This window comes from Xenopus laevis, chromosome 2L (assembly GCF_017654675.1).
Source record: "Xenopus laevis strain J_2021 chromosome 2L, Xenopus_laevis_v10.1, whole genome shotgun sequence".
NCBI classification, from domain to species: Eukaryota; Metazoa; Chordata; class Amphibia; order Anura; family Pipidae; genus Xenopus; species Xenopus laevis.
Window position 1 is genome coordinate 95,001,732 of NC_054373.1, and position 21,631 is coordinate 95,023,362.

At 36.3% G+C, this 21,631-nt stretch overlaps 1 protein-coding gene across 4 annotated transcripts in view; it reads left to right on the forward strand.

Moving 5' to 3' along the window:
* The window catches only part of cltc.L (clathrin, heavy chain (Hc) L homeolog), a 67,902-nt gene extending 46,943 nt beyond the window's left edge, over positions 1 to 20,959 (forward strand). For 2 of the 4 annotated variants that reach the window (XM_041580989.1, XM_041580990.1), the window contains 18 exons: positions 144 to 286; positions 3,035 to 3,269; positions 3,521 to 3,643; positions 3,781 to 3,926; positions 4,165 to 4,348; positions 4,429 to 4,621; positions 4,984 to 5,141; positions 5,575 to 5,739; positions 5,830 to 5,937; positions 6,447 to 6,614; positions 6,733 to 6,882; positions 7,137 to 7,268; positions 7,612 to 7,722; positions 7,942 to 8,112; positions 9,232 to 9,453; positions 12,258 to 12,278; positions 18,409 to 18,484; positions 19,752 to 20,955. In XM_041580989.1, the coding sequence (XP_041436923.1) occupies positions 144 to 286; positions 3,035 to 3,269; positions 3,521 to 3,643; positions 3,781 to 3,926; positions 4,165 to 4,348; positions 4,429 to 4,621; positions 4,984 to 5,141; positions 5,575 to 5,739; positions 5,830 to 5,937; positions 6,447 to 6,614; positions 6,733 to 6,882; positions 7,137 to 7,268; positions 7,612 to 7,722; positions 7,942 to 8,112; positions 9,232 to 9,453; positions 12,258 to 12,278; positions 18,409 to 18,484; positions 19,752 to 19,876 (2,631 nt within the window). In that variant the 3' untranslated portion in view covers positions 19,877 to 20,955. 4 annotated transcript variants of the gene reach the window in all.
* Positions 20,960 to 21,631: the final 672 nt, after the last annotated feature.

The following is a 21,631-nucleotide window of genomic DNA, read 5'->3' on the forward strand; positions in this document are numbered from 1 at the left end:
TGAAAACCTTGAAACTTTTTTATTACATTACCATATGTGTCATAAGTGTCTTATTTTTTACAGTGCTAGGGTGTACCTATATAAAAGCTAATGTGGTAAACCCCCCCCCCAAAAAAAAAACTGAACATATTTTATTTTACAAGGTAAATCCAAGTCGGTTGCCAGTAGTTATTGGAGGCCTGCTTGATGTGGATTGTTCAGAAGATGTCATTAAGAGTCTTATCCTTGTTGTGCGGGGACAGTTCTCTACAGATGAGCTTGTTGCTGAAGTTGAGAAAAGAAACAGGTATAGATTTCTTATTATCTTTTATGTCTAATACTTTCCTCATACATTTTGCTGTACAACAATTATTTCAGAAACTTGTCACATAATTCTGGGATTTAATGTTCACAAACAAGACACAATGAGAGAGTCTCCATTGTTTCACTAAAATCTGTTTGGGATCAAGGATCACGTATCATAGTGTCCCTAGATGCGGCTAAGGCCTTTGATTCTGTGGAATGGGTATACCTTTGGGGGATATTGAAAAAATTTGGTCTGGGGGACCAATTTATCCAATGGGTAAGGCTACTATATCAGCAACCAACAACAAGAGTAAGATCCAATGGCTACTTATCATCAACTTTCAACCTGTACAGAGGCACTTGGCAAGGGTGCCCCCTATCACCTCTTCTCTTTGCCATAGCGATAGAGCCCCTGGCAAATCTGATCTGTCAGGCCAAAAATATCACAGGGCTCCTCCTGGGGAGATTGGAGGAAAGCATATCCCTTTACGCAGATGACATACTATTATACCTGGACAACCCGGGTGACTCCCTACAGGCGGTCCTGCAAATAGTGGACCGGTTTGGTCAATTCTCAGGCCTCAGGATCAACAACACTCTCCAAAATACTGACTACCAAGGTATGTCTTCTAGGTATAATAGATGAGGTCACACCAAGTGCAGCAATGAGAATTATATACCATACTCTACTGTTCTATTCAAGTAAATGTGTTCTCCTGAATTGGATGTCCCCCCAGCCCCCGACACTCCAAGGCTGGCTTAACCCAATAAAGATAACACTCCCGCTGATACAACTTACCTATGCGGCAAGAGGGTGCCCCCAAAAATATGAAGTGGCAGGGCTGGTTGGATGCAACAGAGCAGTTATTACCTCACGACATGCTAAGCCAATAATAGCTAAATATTGAGAAAGTGCTCCTTTTTTTTTTTTTTTCCTAGCAGGGAGAACTAGGTAAGGGCCCGAGAGTATGACCAAAAAGAGGTCAATATTTAAATGGATGCGAAACCGAATAGATACACATGATACTGAAATTGAAATGATTAAGGAATTAACCATGACAATCGTATTGTATTGTTTATTGTTGTATGTTTAAAATGCAAAATAAAAACCTTTAAAAAAAATAAAATCTGTTTGGGAAAAAAAATACATTTAGTGATAGAACAGTCATGTTAGCATTGTTGTAATACATGCGATATTTCCTGAATTGCTTGCTTGTAAATTTAAATGTCTCATTCACCTGACACCCTTTCCCAGTCCCATTTTGGCAGACCCATTTACTCATAAAGCATTAAAGGGACATAACAGTAACATTAAACACTCCCCTTTGCACCAGCTGCCTCTGCAGTGTGCAGTGACTCTGTAATTACATATGTAATTGAAACTTAAAGGAGCAGTTCAGTGTAAAATTAAAAACTAGGTAAATAAATAGACTGTGCAAAATTAAAAATGTTTCTAATACAGTTAGTTAGCAAAAATCTAATGTATAACGACAGCAGTGAGTGGATGTTTAACATAATAGCCAGACCATTGCTTCCTGCTTTTCAGCTCTTTAACTCTCTGAGTTATAACTGTCAGCGACTTGAAGGGGGCCCACATGGGACATAACTGTTCAGTGAGTTTGAAATTGATTCATAGCATGCAGCTCAGATTCAAAAGCAACAGTTATGCCCCCCCCCCTAACTCACGTCATTGATCAGTGGAAACCGAGAGCTGCAAAGCAGGAAGTAGTGTTCTAGACATGCAGTCACTCAAGCCTTCATATATTACAATTTTGGCTACTTAACTATATTAGAAACATTTTTTTATTTTGCACAACCTATCTATTTACCAGTTTTTATTTTTATACTAAACAATTCGTTTAAAGGTGTTGTTCACCTTTGATTTAACTTTTAGAATGATGTAGAGTTATATCCTGAGACAATTTGCAATTGGTTTTCATTATTTAAGGTTTTTGAGTTATTTAGCTTTTTATTCAGCAGCTCTTCAGTTTGCATTTTAAGCAATCTGGTAGCTAGGGTTCAAATTATCCTAGCAACCATGCATTGATTTGTATAAGAGACTGCAATATGAATAGGAGAGGACCATGCTAGAAAGATGAGAAATAGAAATTAGCAACAACAATGCATTTGTAGCCTTACAGAGCATTTGCTTTTTACATGGGTCAGTGATGCCATGAAGTCTCAGAAGCAAAAGGCAAATAATTATAAAACTATAAAAAATAAATAAATAAATAATGAAAACCTATTGAAAAGTTGCTTAGAATTGGTCGTTCTACAACATACTAAAAGTTTCAGCAACGTTTCGATAAAGCTTGATAAAGAGCCAGGTGGCTCGAAACGTTGCTCTGCTGTTGCCCTGCATGTGAAAAATAAAGGCTTTCTTTTAATCTGAGTGCTGCCCATTTGAATTCCTAACAAATGTCGCATACGTGTGGAAGGACACGTGGGAAAGGTGCACCCGTGAACAAAGTTGCAGACAAGTGAGTGCGACCTAAATTGACTTCAGTTACCTTAAATACTTCCCCAGGCTAGAGATATCCCATCTACCAAGTAAAGAAAAGGTATTTACTCTTCTGATCCTACTGGATCTCTGTGAGATACCTGTTTGCTCCCATTTATTACAATAAATTTAAAGTCCATGGTTTTATAACTCTTATAACAGCCAAAAGAGTTTTTTATAATTTAAACTTCAATTCACGTTTTTTTCATTTGCTGTAATTACTTAATTGTGGTTTCTATTGTTTCTTAGGTTGAAACTGCTTTTGCCATGGCTAGAATCTCGAATTCATGAGGGTTGTGAAGAGCCTGCCACTCATAATGCTTTGGCTAAAATCTACATAGATAGCAACAATAATCCTGAACGATTCCTACGAGAGAACCCATACTACGATAGCCGCGTTGTTGGAAAGTATTGTGAAAAAAGGGACCCCCATCTTGCATGTGTTGCATATGAACGAGGACAGTGTGATCTGGAACTAATAAACGTATGTGTTTTAAATTGTGTTTGTTTGTTTTAAGCAATACTCCTGGTCTGTTTTGGCCACATCCAATTACTGTTAATTATACTAAACTTCACCAAGTATACGTAGACATCTTAGACACTTTTGCTTTTAAGGGGTGATATATTTGCGTACATATGAAACCCCCCAAAATTGTCTGTTTTAACAAGGCTTTAACTTGCAGCTGCTTGTTTGGTTTTACTTGTATCAGATATTCTATTTTATTCCTCGTGTAGGTTTGCAATGAAAATTCTCTTTTCAAAAGCCTTTCCCGTTACCTTGTACGTCGTAAGGATCCAGAATTGTGGGCCAGTGTCTTGCTAGAAAGCAACCCATATAGGAGACCTCTAATTGATCAGGTAAGTTTCCCCACCATTCATATACATCTATTTGTTGGCCTTCAGTTTCTTTAAATTCTGCCCACTGACACTTTTTTAATGTTCAAATACAATAGTAAATGAATTATCATTCACCCTGTTATATTCTTGCTTTACAGGTTGTGCAAACAGCTTTGTCTGAAACGCAGGATCCTGAAGAGGTGTCTGTTACTGTGAAAGCCTTTATGACAGCAGACCTTCCCAATGAGCTCATTGAATTGTTGGAGAAAATTGTATTGGACAACTCTGTCTTTAGTGAACACAGGCAAGTTTGGAACAAACATTGTAAACTTTTTTTTTTTTTTTTTTTGGATAAATTAATAGTTTGCTGCTTTTTGCATTTTTGAGGCTACTTCTAAAGCATACAAATATCTAAACAAATGTGCATAACAGTTAAAATACACTTGGTAATAGATTCCTGCTTATTTTTTGAACTAGTCAAGTCAATTCTTAAATGTAATGACAGTATCTAAGTTGTAAAAGTTTTTTGTTCCCGTTTCCAGAAATCTGCAGAACCTCTTGATTCTGACTGCAATTAAAGCTGACCGCACAAGGGTCATGGAATATATTAATCGTCTGGATAATTATGATGCCCCAGATATTGCAAACATTGCCATAAGCAATGAGTTGTTTGAGGAAGCATTTGCTATTTTCAGGAAATTTGATGTGAACACCTCAGCTGTGCAGGTATACCACAATCTATACACTTTGTGCAGTCTGCTTCCATGCTTGCTAGCTAGTAATGTACGCTCAAACAAACTTTTTAGGTATTGATTGAACACATCGGGAATTTGGACCGGGCATATGAATTTGCTGAGCGATGTAACGAACCAGCTGTTTGGAGTCAGCTTGCCAAAGCGCAGTTACAGAAAGGGATGGTTAAAGAAGCTATTGATTCCTACATAAAAGCAGATGATCCTTCTTCTTTCATGGAAGTTGTTGAAGCTGCTAATGCCAGTGGTACAGTATTGAGAATTTTTTTTCTTAAATCTGCTTTAAAAATAGTGAGTTAATGAGTTGGCAAGACTAATGATAATGTTTATAAACTTACAACTTTTACTTTGCTAAACTGTACCAATTTTGCTGCTAAAAATAGCTTAAATGCAGAATTTAATGAGAATGCTACTTTGTATATAGAAATAGATCATAGCCAAGAATTGATTTCAAATGCTGTGTAATTGTTATCATTGCTATCAAGATGTTATGTTTGCTATGTGCTATGACATTGTGTATCCTTTTGATTAAACTTTTTGAAACTTAGATCACAGCTTAACAAAACAAATCTTGTAAAAATATGAACTGTATGTGTTATATTTTGTTAGGAAATTGGGAGGAGTTGGTTAAATACCTGCAAATGGCTCGTAAAAAGGCACGAGAATCCTATGTGGAAACTGAGCTTATATTTGCTCTTGCTAAAACAAATCGCCTTGCAGAACTGGAGGAGTTCATTAATGGACCAAATAATGCACACATTCAGCAGGTAAGTCATAGCAGTTCAATACATGTTTTTGGCTTGACTGTGTTTTTATAATGGATACAAGCATATAAAAGAACAGGTATTGGACCTGTTATCCAGAATGCTCGGGACCTGGGGTTTTCCGGATAATGGATATTTCCGTAATTTGGATCTTCATACCTCATAAAGTAGGAACTTCCTGTGGTTCTTACAGTTCTTATTTCAGTACATACTATACTTTCATGACTAGTTTCTCCTTATGAACAACAATGGTGTTTCCACCCCTGATCATGTACCCTTTGTGGTACCAGGCCTTTTTTCTGTATGTGTTTGGGGTGAATACATTTTACACTTTTTCAGCATTCAGTGTGCCACTGGAATTTTTCTGTATTTCTATTTTCTCCTTAGTGTGATAATAAACAAATTTGGGTAGTTTAAAGTTGATATTTCTTTTTAGGTTGGTGATCGCTGCTATGATGAAAAAATGTATGACGCTGCTAAGCTCCTCTATAACAATGTTTCAAATTTTGGACGTTTGGCATCCACATTGGTTCACTTGGGAGAGTATCAAGCAGCTGTGGATGGTGCCCGTAAGGCAAATAGCACACGCACTTGGAAAGAGGTGAGAGAAACTGCTACAAATTGTCAGGAGGCATTTCCTGTTAAGCATTAAAAAGATGTTTTGTGTATTTACAACATTTTTCATCCCCAGGTTTGCTTTGCTTGTGTTGATGGAAAAGAGTTTCGCCTGGCGCAGATGTGTGGCCTTCATATTGTGGTTCATGCTGATGAATTGGAGGAGCTTATAAATTATTACCAGGTAAGGCTTTTATGAAATTAAATATGTGCTTTTTAAATCCTATATACAATCTACAAATATATACTCTGCTGAATAAACTGTGCTACAATAAAAGGATCCGTTTTTAACTTAAAAACACATAAAGGAATGGATAGTTATATATCTCAGGCAGATGTTGGGGGGTGGAGGTGTGGACATTATTAGAATATTGATTTCAATTTATTTTTAATTTTTTCATTGTATCCTCCTTTCTGTGCAGTGTTTATTCTTTCCCGTGAACGGATTACATTGCTGTGTAGTATATCTTAGTATACTTATGCCCTGCTTTCTTTAGGGCTAGTATAAAAGATTTGTTTTTGTCTACTCAAAATATTACTCTTTGATTACTCACAAAGATGATTACTCAATAGAAATCTTATAGGAGCTGTAGGGCCAATGTGGACTGATTTATATACAATCTTATTTGTTTCCTCTAATCTCATTGCAACTCATGCAAGTTTTATGTAATACTGTTTTATTTTGGCTTTTAGGATAGAGGGTATTTTGAAGAACTAATCACTATGCTGGAGGCAGCTCTTGGACTGGAAAGGGCGCACATGGGAATGTTCACTGAACTTGCAATCCTTTACTCCAAATTTAAACCCCAGAAAATGAGGGAGCACTTGGAGCTTTTCTGGTCAAGAGTCAATATTCCAAAGGTAAGTTTGTTTAAGTGAAAATTATTGTATTGAGCAGTTATGTCATTATGTGATTTATTTCATATATGATGTACATTTTGCTAATAATCTATAATTCACCTACTGTTTCTTTTTGTAGGTGCTGAGAGCAGCAGAACAGGCACACTTGTGGGCAGAATTAGTATTCCTGTATGATAAATATGAAGAGTTTGACAATGCTATCATCACAATGATGAACCATGCCACAGATGCATGGAAGGAAGGACAATTTAAAGATATCATTACAAAGGTAAGTATTTGTTTCTATACTAGAATCTGATGTTAAATTACATGTTTTGCTAGCTTTTCAGAAAGATACTGTAAATTTAGCATTACATGGGGATCAATAAAAAAAACTAGCTAGGTGTTGCTGTGTGTTAATTATTGTGTTGGCAGTATCTTGTCTGTAACATGGTTCTAGATAATTCCAAGTGTAATAACTAAGTGTGCAGACATGGGAGTTTGCTTTACACATTCTGAATGATTTTATTTTTTCTTCTGCAGGTCGCAAATGTTGAATTGTATTACAAAGCAATCCATTTTTATTTGGAGTTCAAGCCACTGCTACTGAATGATCTTCTGATGGTGCTCTCACCAAGACTTGACCACACCCGTGCAGTAAACTTTTTCACCAAGGTAATTGCTAGTAGATTGTGTAAAGATCAAATAAACTGTATCCAATTCGTTAGTTAACTTTTTTTTTTAATTTTATTTGCAAATACTGTGATGATCTATCAAATGCTTACCACCTTTTATGGGTGTCCCCTGCATCAAAATGCTGATTCACATACACAGTTGAATCAGGTCTACATAAGTCTGTTTTCTTTACTTCCTATGTTTTTTTTTTTTTTAAATACCTCATATGTCCTTTTCAATTAACCAATGTATTTACGTTTCAGCAACAATCATCTCTGTATTTAAAGTTCATAACTTAACCATGCACTGGTTTTGATTTGATTTATTTGGTTTGTTCCTTTAGGTGAAACAGCTTCCTCTGGTAAAACCATATCTGCGTTCAGTTCAGAATCACAACAACAAATCTGTGAATGAGGCTTTAAACAATCTGTTCATTACAGAAGAAGATTACCAGGTATCATGCTTGCAAATAATGAATTAGAATTTTTGAAAAAAATGTTCTTTAAGATTCAAAACTGTGTTTAGCATAAAAGATCTCTCAAAGCCATCTACTGTTTTAAGCCCCATGGAAGGGAGCCATTGATATATAAATTAATTGTGTGTGTGTGTGTAGATTTTACTTGTGCAAATATGTGTTGAAATGTGTTCCAAAGATGTATATTTTATTTTTAAGGCACTTCGAACCTCTATAGATGCATATGACAACTTTGATAACATTTCCCTTGCGCAACGACTCGAGAAGCATGAGCTAATTGAATTTAGAAGAATTGCTGCATATCTATTCAAGGGCAATAATCGTTGGAAGCAAAGTGTGGAGCTTTGTAAAAAAGACAAGCTCTACAAGGTAAATGCATTTGAGTTTACTTTTAAACCAGGAAAATGAACTAAAGTCTCAGCTGACATTAAAAATAAAGCAGAATTCTTTAGATTGAGGTGTTGTCAGAGGCAGAGTACATATGGGGCAGATTTACTAAAGTAAAATTCGAAAGCATGACGTCATTTTGCTACTTCGATGATTTACTAACGGGCGCAGTCGTTACTTCGCTAGCGAAAGAGAGAGACTCTAGCGTTAATTCACTCCCTTACGACTGGCGAAGTTACGCTCTGACGAATAGACATAACTACGCAAATTCACTAAGATGCAGATTTTACTGAACTTTACCTCTTGCGCCAGACTTGCCTTCGCCACCTCAGACCAGGTGAAGTGCTATAGAGTAGATAGGACTTCCTCAAAAAATAGTTGAACATAAAACTATACACTGGGCTCATGTGTAGGGCAATATAATAACTCTATTTTCTTTTATTAAGGTTTCCCGGGCTTGTGTAGTGTAATGTATTTGCTGCAACATATACGTCCATTCTACTTTAAACTTCCCATCATATGCAAATTAGCCAACGATAGCGTAACTTTGCTTCACTTGCCGCAGTAACGCCAGCGCTACTTCGTCAGCGTTCGACGCCCTGGACTCAACTTCGGATTTTATTGAATTAGCGTTGTCCTGGCGAATTTACGCCTGACGTAGTGTTGCGATGTGAGCTAATCGGGTGCTAGCGTAAATTCATCGCTTAGTGAATCTGCCCCATAGACTCTGTTGTCAATTACATATGTTGGTGTTGAACACACAGCAAGAAAATACTCTGTGCTGTGCTAATTCCTCCTAACGGTATTAATTAGCACTAGTGTCAAAATGAGATTTCACTGTATTTCTTTTGCATATTATTGGCCCTCATCCTATGTTATTTAAAGAAAGAGGCTTTCAATGTAATCCTACTGAAATAAACGAATTAAAAAGAAAAATAATCCTATCCACCTTCTGTGATACCTAAAATAATGGAAAAATGGGAGGCAAAAGCTGTGGCGAGTCAGGCCCATTTTTAAGAATATGGTTCTTCTGTTTTTAAATACAATAATGTAAGAATGAGTTTTGAGAATGCTGACTTTACTTGCATTGATATCTTTCAGGATGCTATGCAGTATGCCTCTGAATCCAAAGATACAGAATTGGCGGAGGAACTTCTACAGTGGTTTTTGGTTGAGGAGAAAAAGGAATGCTTTGCAGCCTGTCTCTTTACCTGCTATGACTTGCTGCGACCAGATGTTGTTTTGGAAACAGCATGGAGGCACAACATCATGGAATTTGCTATGCCCTACTTCATTCAGGTCATGAGGGAGTACTTATCTAAGGTAAAGAAGAAAAATCAGTTTAGTCCCATGTAACACAATACTTTCGTATCCATTAGATGTTCTGTCACCATCTTATAGTGAAATTGTCTGTATGCTTATTGTCTCCTAGGATTCCTTCTACTTTGCTTTCTCAAAGCAAACAAAAAACCATTGAAAATATACAATTGCATTGTTAGAGAAATTAGGACAATAGCAAAGTCTTTTCACCTTAGAAATGGCATAATTTTGCCCATTTATATTAAAAATTCAACATCAGTTGGGTTCTACTTGGGCACTCCAGAATAGCTGGTTAAGTTTCCCCGTCTGTACAAACATTCTCAGTGAATATGGTTTTATTTTCATATGGATCGGCTTATGTTTACTATCCATATAATTCGTTTTAGTTACTTATTAATAATCCTTGCTTTCCAGGTTTCTGACTTGTACAGAGCTATCCATAAAAACCTTGCTAGATTTGCATTCACCTTGTATACAACCTGTCACCCACCAGCTGCTTTCAAGGTTCCAGTTTCAGGCTTCCCAGATAGCTGTTGGCTCACCAGTGCATTTTCTCTTATATTTACATGTCAGCAGGCTGTTAATCAAGTTAATGAAGTTTATTTAAATGCAGCTCTTACAGTAAGAAATATTGTGATGACATTTAAAGCAGTAAATGCAGGATTTGCAGCCACAATGGCTCTTAAACCTGAGCATTTTGTTGCTCTTTATATTCCTTCAGAGCCATGATAAAACTGATAAATAGTATAAAATACACACAGGGTTATCCCAAAGCATTGTTCGCAACCTCTTCAGATAGCTGATGATCTTAGGTTTAAGGCTGTGAAACACCTTTTCCTGTATAGGTTTATTGTGATCACTGGGTGATGCCAGCTGTATAACTTTGTGTCTGTGAAATCCTTAAGATTATTTTTGGAGGAAATATATTACATCTGACCTATTTGTCATCCCTTTTTTCTGCTGCTTTTTTATACTGTTGTATTGTCGCTTTACTTTTTATGAAAATGAACAGAAAAATGGAGCTGGATTGCAAAGGAAGGAATTTGATTGCTATCTGTAGAATAATGTATTCCCTATTGTAAAATATAAGGACATTAGAAGCCACCAAGTAGTTCTATGACATATAAACAAACAAGGCCAAAGGCTGAATGCTTTATACGGGATGTGAAACTCCAAAATGACTTTCAATATCCTCATATTTTACAACAGGGCGTTCATTTTTTTGAGTCATGAGACACAAATTACATCACGAGCACCGACTACAACTGATGATGTCACTTAGCACCTTATTTAAGTATATATTTTACATGATGTTCATAGCCCTTGTGTAATGTAATGTAATATATATATATATATATATATATATATATATATATATATATATATATATATATATATATATATATATATATATATATATATATATATATATATATATATATATATATATATATATATATAATACACTCACAGTATGAAACAGGAATCGGTGAAGACATCAATTTACAATTAATTTTATTTGAAATCTGAAACTTTGAATTGTTTTGTATTTGACAATATAGTGGCATTTTAGAATAATTGTTCTATGCAGTAAACGTGTCCCATTTTAATTTTCCAGTTAGAAGACAGGGCTTTCAAGTATTGCACATATTTGTTTGTACTCCCGAAAGGGATATTGAGGCTTATAATTAAAACCACTTGCATGTTTTTAAATATCCTTTCTTTTACTAGCCTCTGTTAAATACTTAATTGGTTGCATGTGTCCTAAACTGCACTGTTGAGCACTCTTCTGGGAAGCATCTACATGATTACTGTTAAATAGGATTTATATTCTAATATGACTCCCATAAATTAAGTATTTTCTGCATACGCTGTAGGAGTCATTTACTAATGCTTAGGACACAAGAGCAAGAGCATTAAAAAGGAGCAAAAATCTCTTGCCTGTTGCAGAGTGCAGCACTGTTATCTGCAAGGCTATCCTGTAATTAAGGCCTGCCATATGCAGACTGTAAATTCTTGGATGTCTAGTTCTCCTACGCTTTGTGTCAGAATGATGTGTATGCTATTGAGCATTGTTGGTGGCACCCATATGTACCCTATGCATACATTGCAACTGAACACAGGCAGGACAGAGGAAGGTTCAGTCTTTCTGCTCCATTCTCACAGAATTCAAATGTAAAAAATTCAAAGTAAATAATTATGACCGGGGGAAACTTAATTGAGAAACCTGCTGGATTATCCTGCAGAATTCCTTTCAGTTTCAATCCATTTTTTTTGAATTTTCTGAAAGATTGATCAAAACTGTACTTATCGTCCAAGTCTTCAGAAATGTGTTTTTTTAGAATGACTGTGCTAAAGTCCTGAATCCCATAAAAGGATATGCAACATTTTAAAAAGTTCCATTAGAATTAGATTGAATCTGAATCCATTATTTTAAGATTTGTTTTGCCAAGATCATTATGATCTTTCACTAATAGATAAGTTCATCCAACTGAATTTGATACAGAAGGTACAGAAATAAAAGTACTTCTCCTATGAACAAAAATCCCAGAATAAGCCTTGTTAGATATCCATCATATGCAACATGATAAACCTATACCACAAACCATGAAACACACTGCTTTTTAGTAAATGTCTCTGGTGTGCCCTGATTTTGATTTTTAACCTTTTTTCCCCCCCATTTTATTTGTTTTACTTTACATCTGTATTTCCTAACAGCTCTCTTTTTCTTTGCTTATTCTTCCTTTTTTTGTATGGCCAATGTGGAATTTGATTTTCTAAGATACACCCTCTGAATTCCTTTGCAGGTTGATGCAATAAAGGAAAAGGTGAAAGTTGATTCTTGTTTTCCATCTTTAAACCTGGAAGACTAAGTCTAAGGAATCTGCATGATTTCCCCACGTCCTTTCCTTATTACATTTGATACTACTACTTTTGCTGCTGCTTTCATCTTTCCAAACTAAAATTTACTTGAAAAGCCTCTGCAGGCCTCTAAACAACTAAAATAGTTAGATATAGGTTATTCGGAATAGTTTTGCTGATACTAATTGGCTAATTTATATGTACACAGGACTGGTTCACAGTTCTGAATAAGCACCCACTTTAACCCATAATCTGAAGGATGTCTTAGATTAGGGGATCTCAAATTAAGACCATTCTAGTTAGCAGTATATCTGGATCGCTAGCAAGATAGCTGCCAGATCACGTTTTACCAAACAAATGATGGACCGTGATTGATGGAATTCAACCGAAAACCATTGACTTTAAACTGCCGGCTTCTTATATCTATATTGTATCCAGTATCATGCCCTGGGATACATTTGGTGGCCTCTTATTTGAGGTATACAATTACAGAGCAGTTTATGTGGTTTATAAATATTCTCCAAACACCAATCTTGAGGAATATAAGAGAGCACATTTTATATTAGTCTGTGAAAATAAAATTGTGTCCAGTATAACCGCAGATTTAAATTAAGATCTCCCCACTTGGCCAGGCTCCTGGGATCTATTGTTTTGTCCGTTCTGTAGCTACAGCACTGGTAATAATTGCATCTTCATCTGTGATACTAAATCTGCAGGAATTTATTTTGTGACTTGAGATATGTCCGGAGCCCTTCGTTTGCTGGTCTGAGAAGTACCACTTAAGGTTAATAAGAAATGTAAAAATATTATTATTACTGCAGCTACATCCTTTAGATATGTATCCTGTTCATCGCAGAACTGTGAGCCAGTCCTTGCCTCTTGGTTTTCCTAATAATTTGCTGACCGTAGCCAAAACAAACACTTGTCATCTCAGAAGTCCCTTTTCCTAATGCTTTGTTCACATGTCCAGTTCTTATGGTGTCGGCCCTGTCCCTTTTAAGATAGGGGAGGGGGAGACCTGTTTGGTCATTTCTTATTACAAATATCTAAATATTTTTCCCTCCTTAACTGCATTCATTTTGGAATGCATTGGATGTTCATTTGCATAAATGATGACACTAGAGCACATGAAATATCATTTTGCATGCATGCACAATTCAGTACTAACTTGTAACCTGTCACCATTCTCTACCCACATAAGCAAAGCATTTTAGTGCACAAAAAATTCAGTGTTGGTTAATTTTTTATTTTTTAATATAAACCTTTATCACCCGCTAGACACCATAAGAGGATTGCACTGGCCTAAGTCAAATGCATTAGGAAATTTCCTTCTGTAGTTGGCAAACAAGTAGAGAGTGTGTGTGTGTGTGTGTGTGTGTGTGCATCTGGTTTGTGTGAAAAATTCAGGTAATTGAACAGCAGTATTTGTGCACTCTCAAACTATAGCATGTTTAAACTGCCAGTTGCTTCACTTTTTTATTATTTTAAAGCATAGAAAAGCGAAAACCCCACAAAGTGCTGCTAGCTGTATGACTTTGTAGAAAGCTCAATGGCATCCCCCATCTTCAGATTTCACTCCTTGCTTCAGTTCTGTTGCCTATCTTTTCATGCACACATAAAAGATTCTGATGACGATAAAACAAAGAAAATGCATGTTTTGAAAGCGAGTTCTTCCCCCTGTAGCTTGTTTTAGCTACTGTGGAAAAGCCTTTAAAAGCTATTTTATAGTCTTATCAATTGCTGTGCTGAGGACCAGCTTCAAAGGATATTTTGTGCATTGTTGTATGGTACACTAACATTTTGCAGTGCTCTCCTGAAAGAACAGACAAAACCAGCAATGAAAGAACACATAATGTTTTTGGGCACACTCCGCAGCAGAGTGGCTGCTGTGCAGTTGTACGGAGGACGTTGCGCTCTGCAGTACTTCTCTCTTCGGTCTTGTGCGGAAGGATTTGATTATTTATGGACTATCCATTTACTTATTACTGTATAGCATGACCTTGAAGACAAAAGGCAGATTTTCATACCCGAACATTTGTTTTATTGCTAGTAAAGCCTCCTTTAGCCAGTGGCCTAACTAGATGTTACTGGGCCCCACAGCCAATTAATTTTAGGGCTCCCAACATATCTAGAGGTTGTCATGTATTATCAGTATATATTTAAAATGCTCATTAATTAGGGCCCCCCTGTAGTCGCAGGGTCTGCTTCCTCTATAGTTGCACCCCTGCCTTTAGCTCTGTTTTCTTTTCTGGTCAGGTTGTTAATCTGATTTTCATTTGATGGTGACTTATTTTTGTTCACCTCTTTTTTTTTCATGTGGTAGTTTATTTTTAATACATGTGTATGTACATTTAAAAGGCCATTTAAATGTTCAGACAGTGCATTTGTCATTTTACTAATCAGTGTCAGTATGCATTATATACTTTTGCATGCGCTTTTCAGGTTACTTGCGTGGCATTTGGTGGATTTAACTTTAGACCTAGTTTTGTGTTTGGCAATAGGGGAGCCATATTAATCTCTCTGCCCGTCAGTCATTAATTACCTGCACAAGCAGCAAGTACCTGCCCAAACATTGTTTAGATGGCGTCTTCCAGCCTTTAGGGTTCAGATCACAAGTTTGGTACTTCTACACAAATTTGAAGAGGAATGTATGGAGGTTTAATCAACTGAAGATAATACAGATACCTCATCTCCACCTGCCCCCCGCAGTCTTCACCCCAGAATCCACCAGAGAACGAAGGAAAGACTTTGATGTTTAACGGAATCTCTTAGCTGCCTTAGTGAATGTGTCTGGGGCACTTTGCTGCAGATCATTCTAGGTTGATTTCCAGCATCACAGTGAAGCAGATGTTGAGGCATGGTCAGACCAAATGAGGTCCAAAACATCAGTTCTGAAGAATTTGGCTTTGAAACGAGGTCGGGAAATGCAAAAAGGAACCGTGAACTGCATGCTTGTAGCTTAACCAGTAAAATTATTTTAATACCCTAACACACAACAGTTTTCGTAACTCAAATTATTAATAGAGTTGTACATTATTTGAGAATGCCTTTATTTCAGCCACACTTAATACGGAATATGCATCCTTAAAGCAGTAGTTTAAAGAAATTTTTATATGATTTTTAGAATCTGTTATTGCCTTATTTAGCAAGATGAAAACACAATATTTGCTATTTATTTTCTTCCTCTGGACACGGGAACCCAATATAAAAGATGGAGCAGATGTAACTGGAGCATGTAGCTCACACTGGCTCAACCTTTTATATTACAGGTATGGGATCTGTTATCCAGAAAGAGCCGAATTAATGAAAGGCCATCTCCCATAGACTCCATTTTATCCAAATAATTCAAATTTTAAAAAAGTATTCCCTTTTTCTCTGTAATAATAAAATTGTACCTTGTACATGATTTAAACTAATATATAATTAATCCTTATTGGAAGCAAAACCAGCCTATTGGGTTTATTTAATGTTTACATAATTTTCTAGTAGACTTAAGGTATGAAGTTCCAAATTACATAAAGATCCGTTATCCGGAAAACCCCAGGTCCTGAGCATTCTGGATAATATGTCCCATACATGTACAAAGCAAATTTGCTCTGCACAGCAAATGTTTCAATAATGTCTGCTTTATCTCTAGCCTGAGAGAGAGAGAATATCCTCTAGTCTTACATCCAAACTACTTAACCTACCACTAATGGGATTTAATTAGTTCTTTTTGGATCATTTCATGCATACGATATTCGTCACCTAAATATTGGTATAGTGTTGCAGTTTGCTGTGTAAGAGAAGTGCATAGGGTCCTTGCTTATTTGCCAGGATTTATATTTATATTAAATAATTCATGCTTTTGTAGTATTTAGCTAAAGGTTGTTTTCAGAGCTTTAGTAATAGGCTTTATATGAAGGAAACATATTCCCCTCTTTTTGACATGATTTTATTCAGTTGGATAAACAGTATTCAGGTGCATAAACAGTATCAGAACTTTCAGAAATAATATAAATATAATTTTGTTGTTGCACAGACATATCCAATTCCTTAGTTTGAAAGTAATGGTGTGTGCTCCCGTTAGACTCACAGTGCAACCCCTCCCTCACCTTGTTCCAATGTGAAGTGATGAATTCTTGAACTCCCTTTGCTTTCCATAGTGGTTGGTTTACACATTCTATAGAAAGCCGATGGACTCAGAGTTCCAGAAATCATTGCTTCATTTTTAAACAAGGTAAGAATGGGGGTGTAGTGTAAATAGTCCCTGCAGCACTGGCTATCATGGTTTGTATTCAACCTGTGGAAGAAAATTATATTTCTGGAAGTTCAAATACTGTATGTTGCATGCATATTTTTTTTTTCTTACATAATTCAAACTGAACGAGAAAATGTGGGAGAAGTTGGTATATTTTCCCTTTTAAGATCCTACGGGTACAATGGCAATACAATTTTCTCCCCTATTCCCTTAATCTATGGTCATGGTAAATCCCCCTGCTATCATATGTATGCTGTAATCTGCAAGTGCACTGGATTACTATATGCAGTGACTGGACTCCTAACATAGCACCGGGGCTAACCAGGGTGGAGGTAAACGAGGCTGCCACAAAAAAGTCTGAGGTTGTCTTCTAATTAAGTGGAGCTAAATAGGATCTCATCTGAGCTTCTGACAGCATGGAAGTTAGATTTTATTTATGAAATATACACACAACATTGACCTTATTGCTTTCAAGGCAAGGTTGTATACTTCAGTAACTAATATGAATTAAAACTATTGCTGCAACCTATAACAACAATGCATAGGATGGGAACTTCCATCTCTCATGGACAACCTGGCACTCTCTCTTTTTGCAAAACCATCAGTTTATTACAAATAATCTAAACTCTCCATATTCAGCACAACACTTTAGATCCTCTAGAAAGATTGTGTATAAAAAGCAATTGCAGGTATAACTCAATCATAGTAAGTGATGGCCATTTTTGCACTAGTATGAAATTAAAGTGTTTTACCTGAGGTTTGCCCCTGCCCACAATTCTTGGGTAGTGGCAAAGGAATGTTCACAATTTACATAGAACTTTTTATGGGGATAACAATTAAGAGTTATGAGCTCTGGTCAGTATGGTACAATGAGACACGGAATGCTCAATTAACATGGTAGCAAAGAAGTAGTACTGTGGGGGTGGTATATAGGTCAGTGGTTTCTCTTCCAGAATTGACAACTTTTTGGGCGCTCTTAGAGAGTTTCTGACTTCATGTTCAGTGTCCGTTTAGTTTCTAATCAAAGCTTGTGAGAGTAGAATTTGGTATGGAAGATAAATTTAAATTAAGCTTAATACGCATTCGGCTGTGGTTGAAAGTATGTAGACAGAACAAAAGTTGCAATTTAAAGGGGTATAGCTATACACCTAGATACAGCTTTCATAATCATGATTCATTAAATAATGCATTTCTTTATTATATGTAATACAGCATTGTTTTCCTTTAATCTTCCCCGTAATTATCTGAGTTAGTTGAACTAGGAGTAGTGAGCTTTTTATAAAACATCCCCTTCTTCCACCCCATTTCTTACAGATAATCAGCAGGCAGTTATGTGGGGGATATTTTTGTGCAATGGTAATCTCATTACATCCCTAGAGCCAGGTAGTTGGAAACATGGAGTAGCTTCAATTTCTTGTCACCCTTTTTAAGTTCTAGAAATAACAAGCTATACATTTTTGTGAATGAAACAATAATAGGCAAAAGCCATATACACAAAATACTGTAGAACAAGGTGGTATACTGCCCCTTTAAGCCATCAGAAAAATCATGGTAATAAAACAGTTTTTTGGCCTTAAGCTTTTAAACTCTCTAGCACTGCTGCTTTAAAAGAGATATGGGTCTTAGAATCTGGCATTGGAAATAAAACTGCTTTCTCAAACATTGTACAGAGAATTTAAGTAGCTTGTAGTGTTACTAAGGCAAGAAATTTTCCATAAATTTTTGTAATGGTTACTTTGTAAAGAGAGAGAAAATACATGTTGATTTGTATAAAAATGAAGGCTTTTCCACCTTTTCATGAATATAACAGATCTACTTTGTGTTCTAAGTAGTAATGAAATAATTTTCTTTTTAAGGTTGACAAATTGGATGCCTCAGAATCCATTAGAAAAGAAGAAGAGCAAGCAACAGAGACACAACCCATTGTTTATGGTAATTGAATCTAACCAGTCACTCTACCTGCTGTTATATTATCTGTCCTATAATTACAATTACTGTTACATTATCTCATGGCACAAAGGTAGACAAATGTGGCAAGCAATCCATTGTTTGCTTGGGACTATACCCCTTTGTTTATTTTAATGTGAAAAATGCAGATGATGCTAGGCATTCCCAGTTTTTCTAGGAACTCTTGTCTCCCTTCCTCACTAGGTAGGTAGGGGAGAACGCACAAAATTGAATTTTTTTGAATTCTGAGTTAAAATAAAGACTAATGCCCCTGAGTATATGGTTTCGTACTCACCACTTTTTGTTTATATATTTGTGGAACATATTGGATTGGACTGTGGAGGTACAAAGTGCCCAAATGACTATTTTTACCCTTAAGGTGGCAGAGACTGTTTGTAATGTAACAATATAAATGGACAGTCAACTGTTTTAAGGTTTCTTTTAAGATAATAAGGTTTGGATGTGTGAAGAGGGCAATGCACTATCCAGTTTTAAAGGGGACCCTTCACCCAAAACAATTATTCAAAACACTATTTTATCACATTAGTAAAGCCAAATGAACTATATAAATTATTTGGATCTTGTTTCCTTCAGTCTGGGAATTCATAATTATAGCAAGCAGGCAGGAGCCATTTTGTGGACACTTTTATTAAGGCACTCAGTCCATACGACCATAGCACACTGACAAATAGGTTTCTGTTGCGTTTCAAATGCTTTATTGGCTCATTACAGTAGAAAAAGGCAACGTTTCGGGCCGCACAGGGCCCTTTATCAAGCCTCTGTTATTAAGGCAAACCTTGCATCATATCAGAATCTTGTTTGTGCACCAGAATGGGGGACCTGATGTCCATCCCCATGACCTAGCTACACAATTAAATGGTGAACAGAACGAGGGAATGTGGGGAGAGCAGGGACATCTAGGAAGTGCTAAATGGAAAGTGAAAGTAATTGTTTGCCCCGCCACTATACATAAGACATAGGGGAAGGGCAGACAATATTTGACAGCTGAGATTTTTAAATAGGCTTATGAATGCTTTAATAAAAATTGTATTTCATGTTTAATTTGAAAAAGACTTTTATTATACAGCTTTTTGTATCGGGTGACAGGTCCACTTTAACATTGTAAAAATAAAGGAAATCCAAATGAGTGAACTCTTCAGAGTTCATAGTTTCCAGGGGTGTTCTGTTGTAATTAAAGATGCCTACGTGCAGTATGGTGTCATCAGTAAATTCTAATCTGTTTTGTGTTTAGGCCAGCCACAGCTGATGTTGACTGCAGGACCCAGTGTTCCAGTTCCTCCTCAAGCTGCGTATGGCTATGGCTATACTGCACCTGCATATGGGCAACCTCAACCTGGCTTTGGGTATTCCATGTAAGACAAAAGGGCCTAAACCACTGAATCTTTGGCTATTTTCTTACCGAAACTCCACCGTCCCTATTCTGCCCATCGACTCATTACTGGGGAAAGCTGCAGAGTTTGGCTCCATGTTCTTAAACCATTTGTTTCATGAAGGACAATTATTTTCTAAAAACACGCTTGGATCACACCTCCATTCTATTTCTTTTCCACATTCCATTTTCTTTAGAATTTAAATTGTTTATTTTGATGGGACTAGTTTCTGAATCCTTTATTTCAATGGGCTTTGTTATTTTATGTTTTTTTTTATTTTTTTTGAAGACTGCTTTTAATATCTTCAAAAACAGGGGCATCATAGAGTAATCATTCAGCTCCCCCCCCCTGATTTTGAAGAAAATGCTAACCTATTCACCTCTCACAGGATCTGCAATACATTACAATGAGGTATTTTGCAGTGGCACTGTCTGGAAGCGAAGGGGTATCCAATGCTTACAGTCTAATCTCTGATTTGCACTCTAATGCAATCCTAATATTGACTCTCTCAAAAATTATTGTATGTAAGTGGCTTATATATTGTCTTATCTAAATACATATAAATCTAATTGTATATTCAGAAGAAAAGATTTTTTTCTATTTCCACATGCAAGACTGCCGATGAAAATAAGAACACTAATCTGCATATTCTACACCACTTCTGTCGTGCATTTCTGCAGCATTACAACACAACCTTTTGCGAAAAAAAAGAGAGGTTCCTGTCCTGTTAGGGAATCTCCATTTCCGCCTATAAGCAAGGCTAGTATGTGTAGCTCACTCCAATATAAACAGATGGCCCTATGTTGTGCTGTATCCTGTGCTTTTATTTCTCTTTTTGTGCGACCGTTTCATTCAGGAACAAAGAAAAGCACCATGATTATAGTCTGTACTATCCCCTACCTGTCCCTTGAGGTTTGTGTATTTTGGATATTGTGGTGTTCATAGGTCACTGTTTTGAGTGTACAGAGGAGAGAATTTAGGCAACAACAAAGGCAAATGCTGTTCAGTTTTGTTTGTGTAATTTGAAATGACTCAGATTTAAAATAAATAAATAAATGAAATAAATGTACTGGACTGTGGACATATACAGTGAGTTGCAATGGTTTATATTTCATTGTTTTCCTTTATGTATATAAAGCACCTCCTTTTTATAGTCATTCACGCAAGTCCCTGCCCCAGTAGAACTTACAATCTTAAAGGGGAACTATCGTGAAATGAAAATTTAATATAAGCTTCCTCATACTGAAATAAGAAACTTTCTCAATACAGTTAATTAAAACTTCTGCGTTTTCTGAAATAATCAAGCTTATATTCGCTGTTCCCTTCTCAGAATCTGTTTCTCCTCATTCTGTCTTCATTCAGGAGTTGGGTGTCGGATAATCATTGACAATTAGAGCCAATATATCTTATAGGGGGGCTCCCTTTCCTGCCAGATGTACTAGAGCTCACTCACATACAGGTAACTGATTCCAGTACAAACAAAATCTAACAAAAGAACTGCCTTTTGCACTAATTCTGCATGTAGACACGATGTCTGATGATTTTAATAGAGTGAGTTCTAATACATCTGCAAGGAAAGGACCCCCCCTATAAGATATATTGGGTCATTCATCTGACAACTGCTGCATGAAGAGAGAAGAAACATGCTGAGAGAGGAACAGTGAATATAAACTTGATTATTTCAGAAACTGTAGAGAATGTTTAATTGATTGTATTTAGAAAGTTTCTTATTTCAGTATGA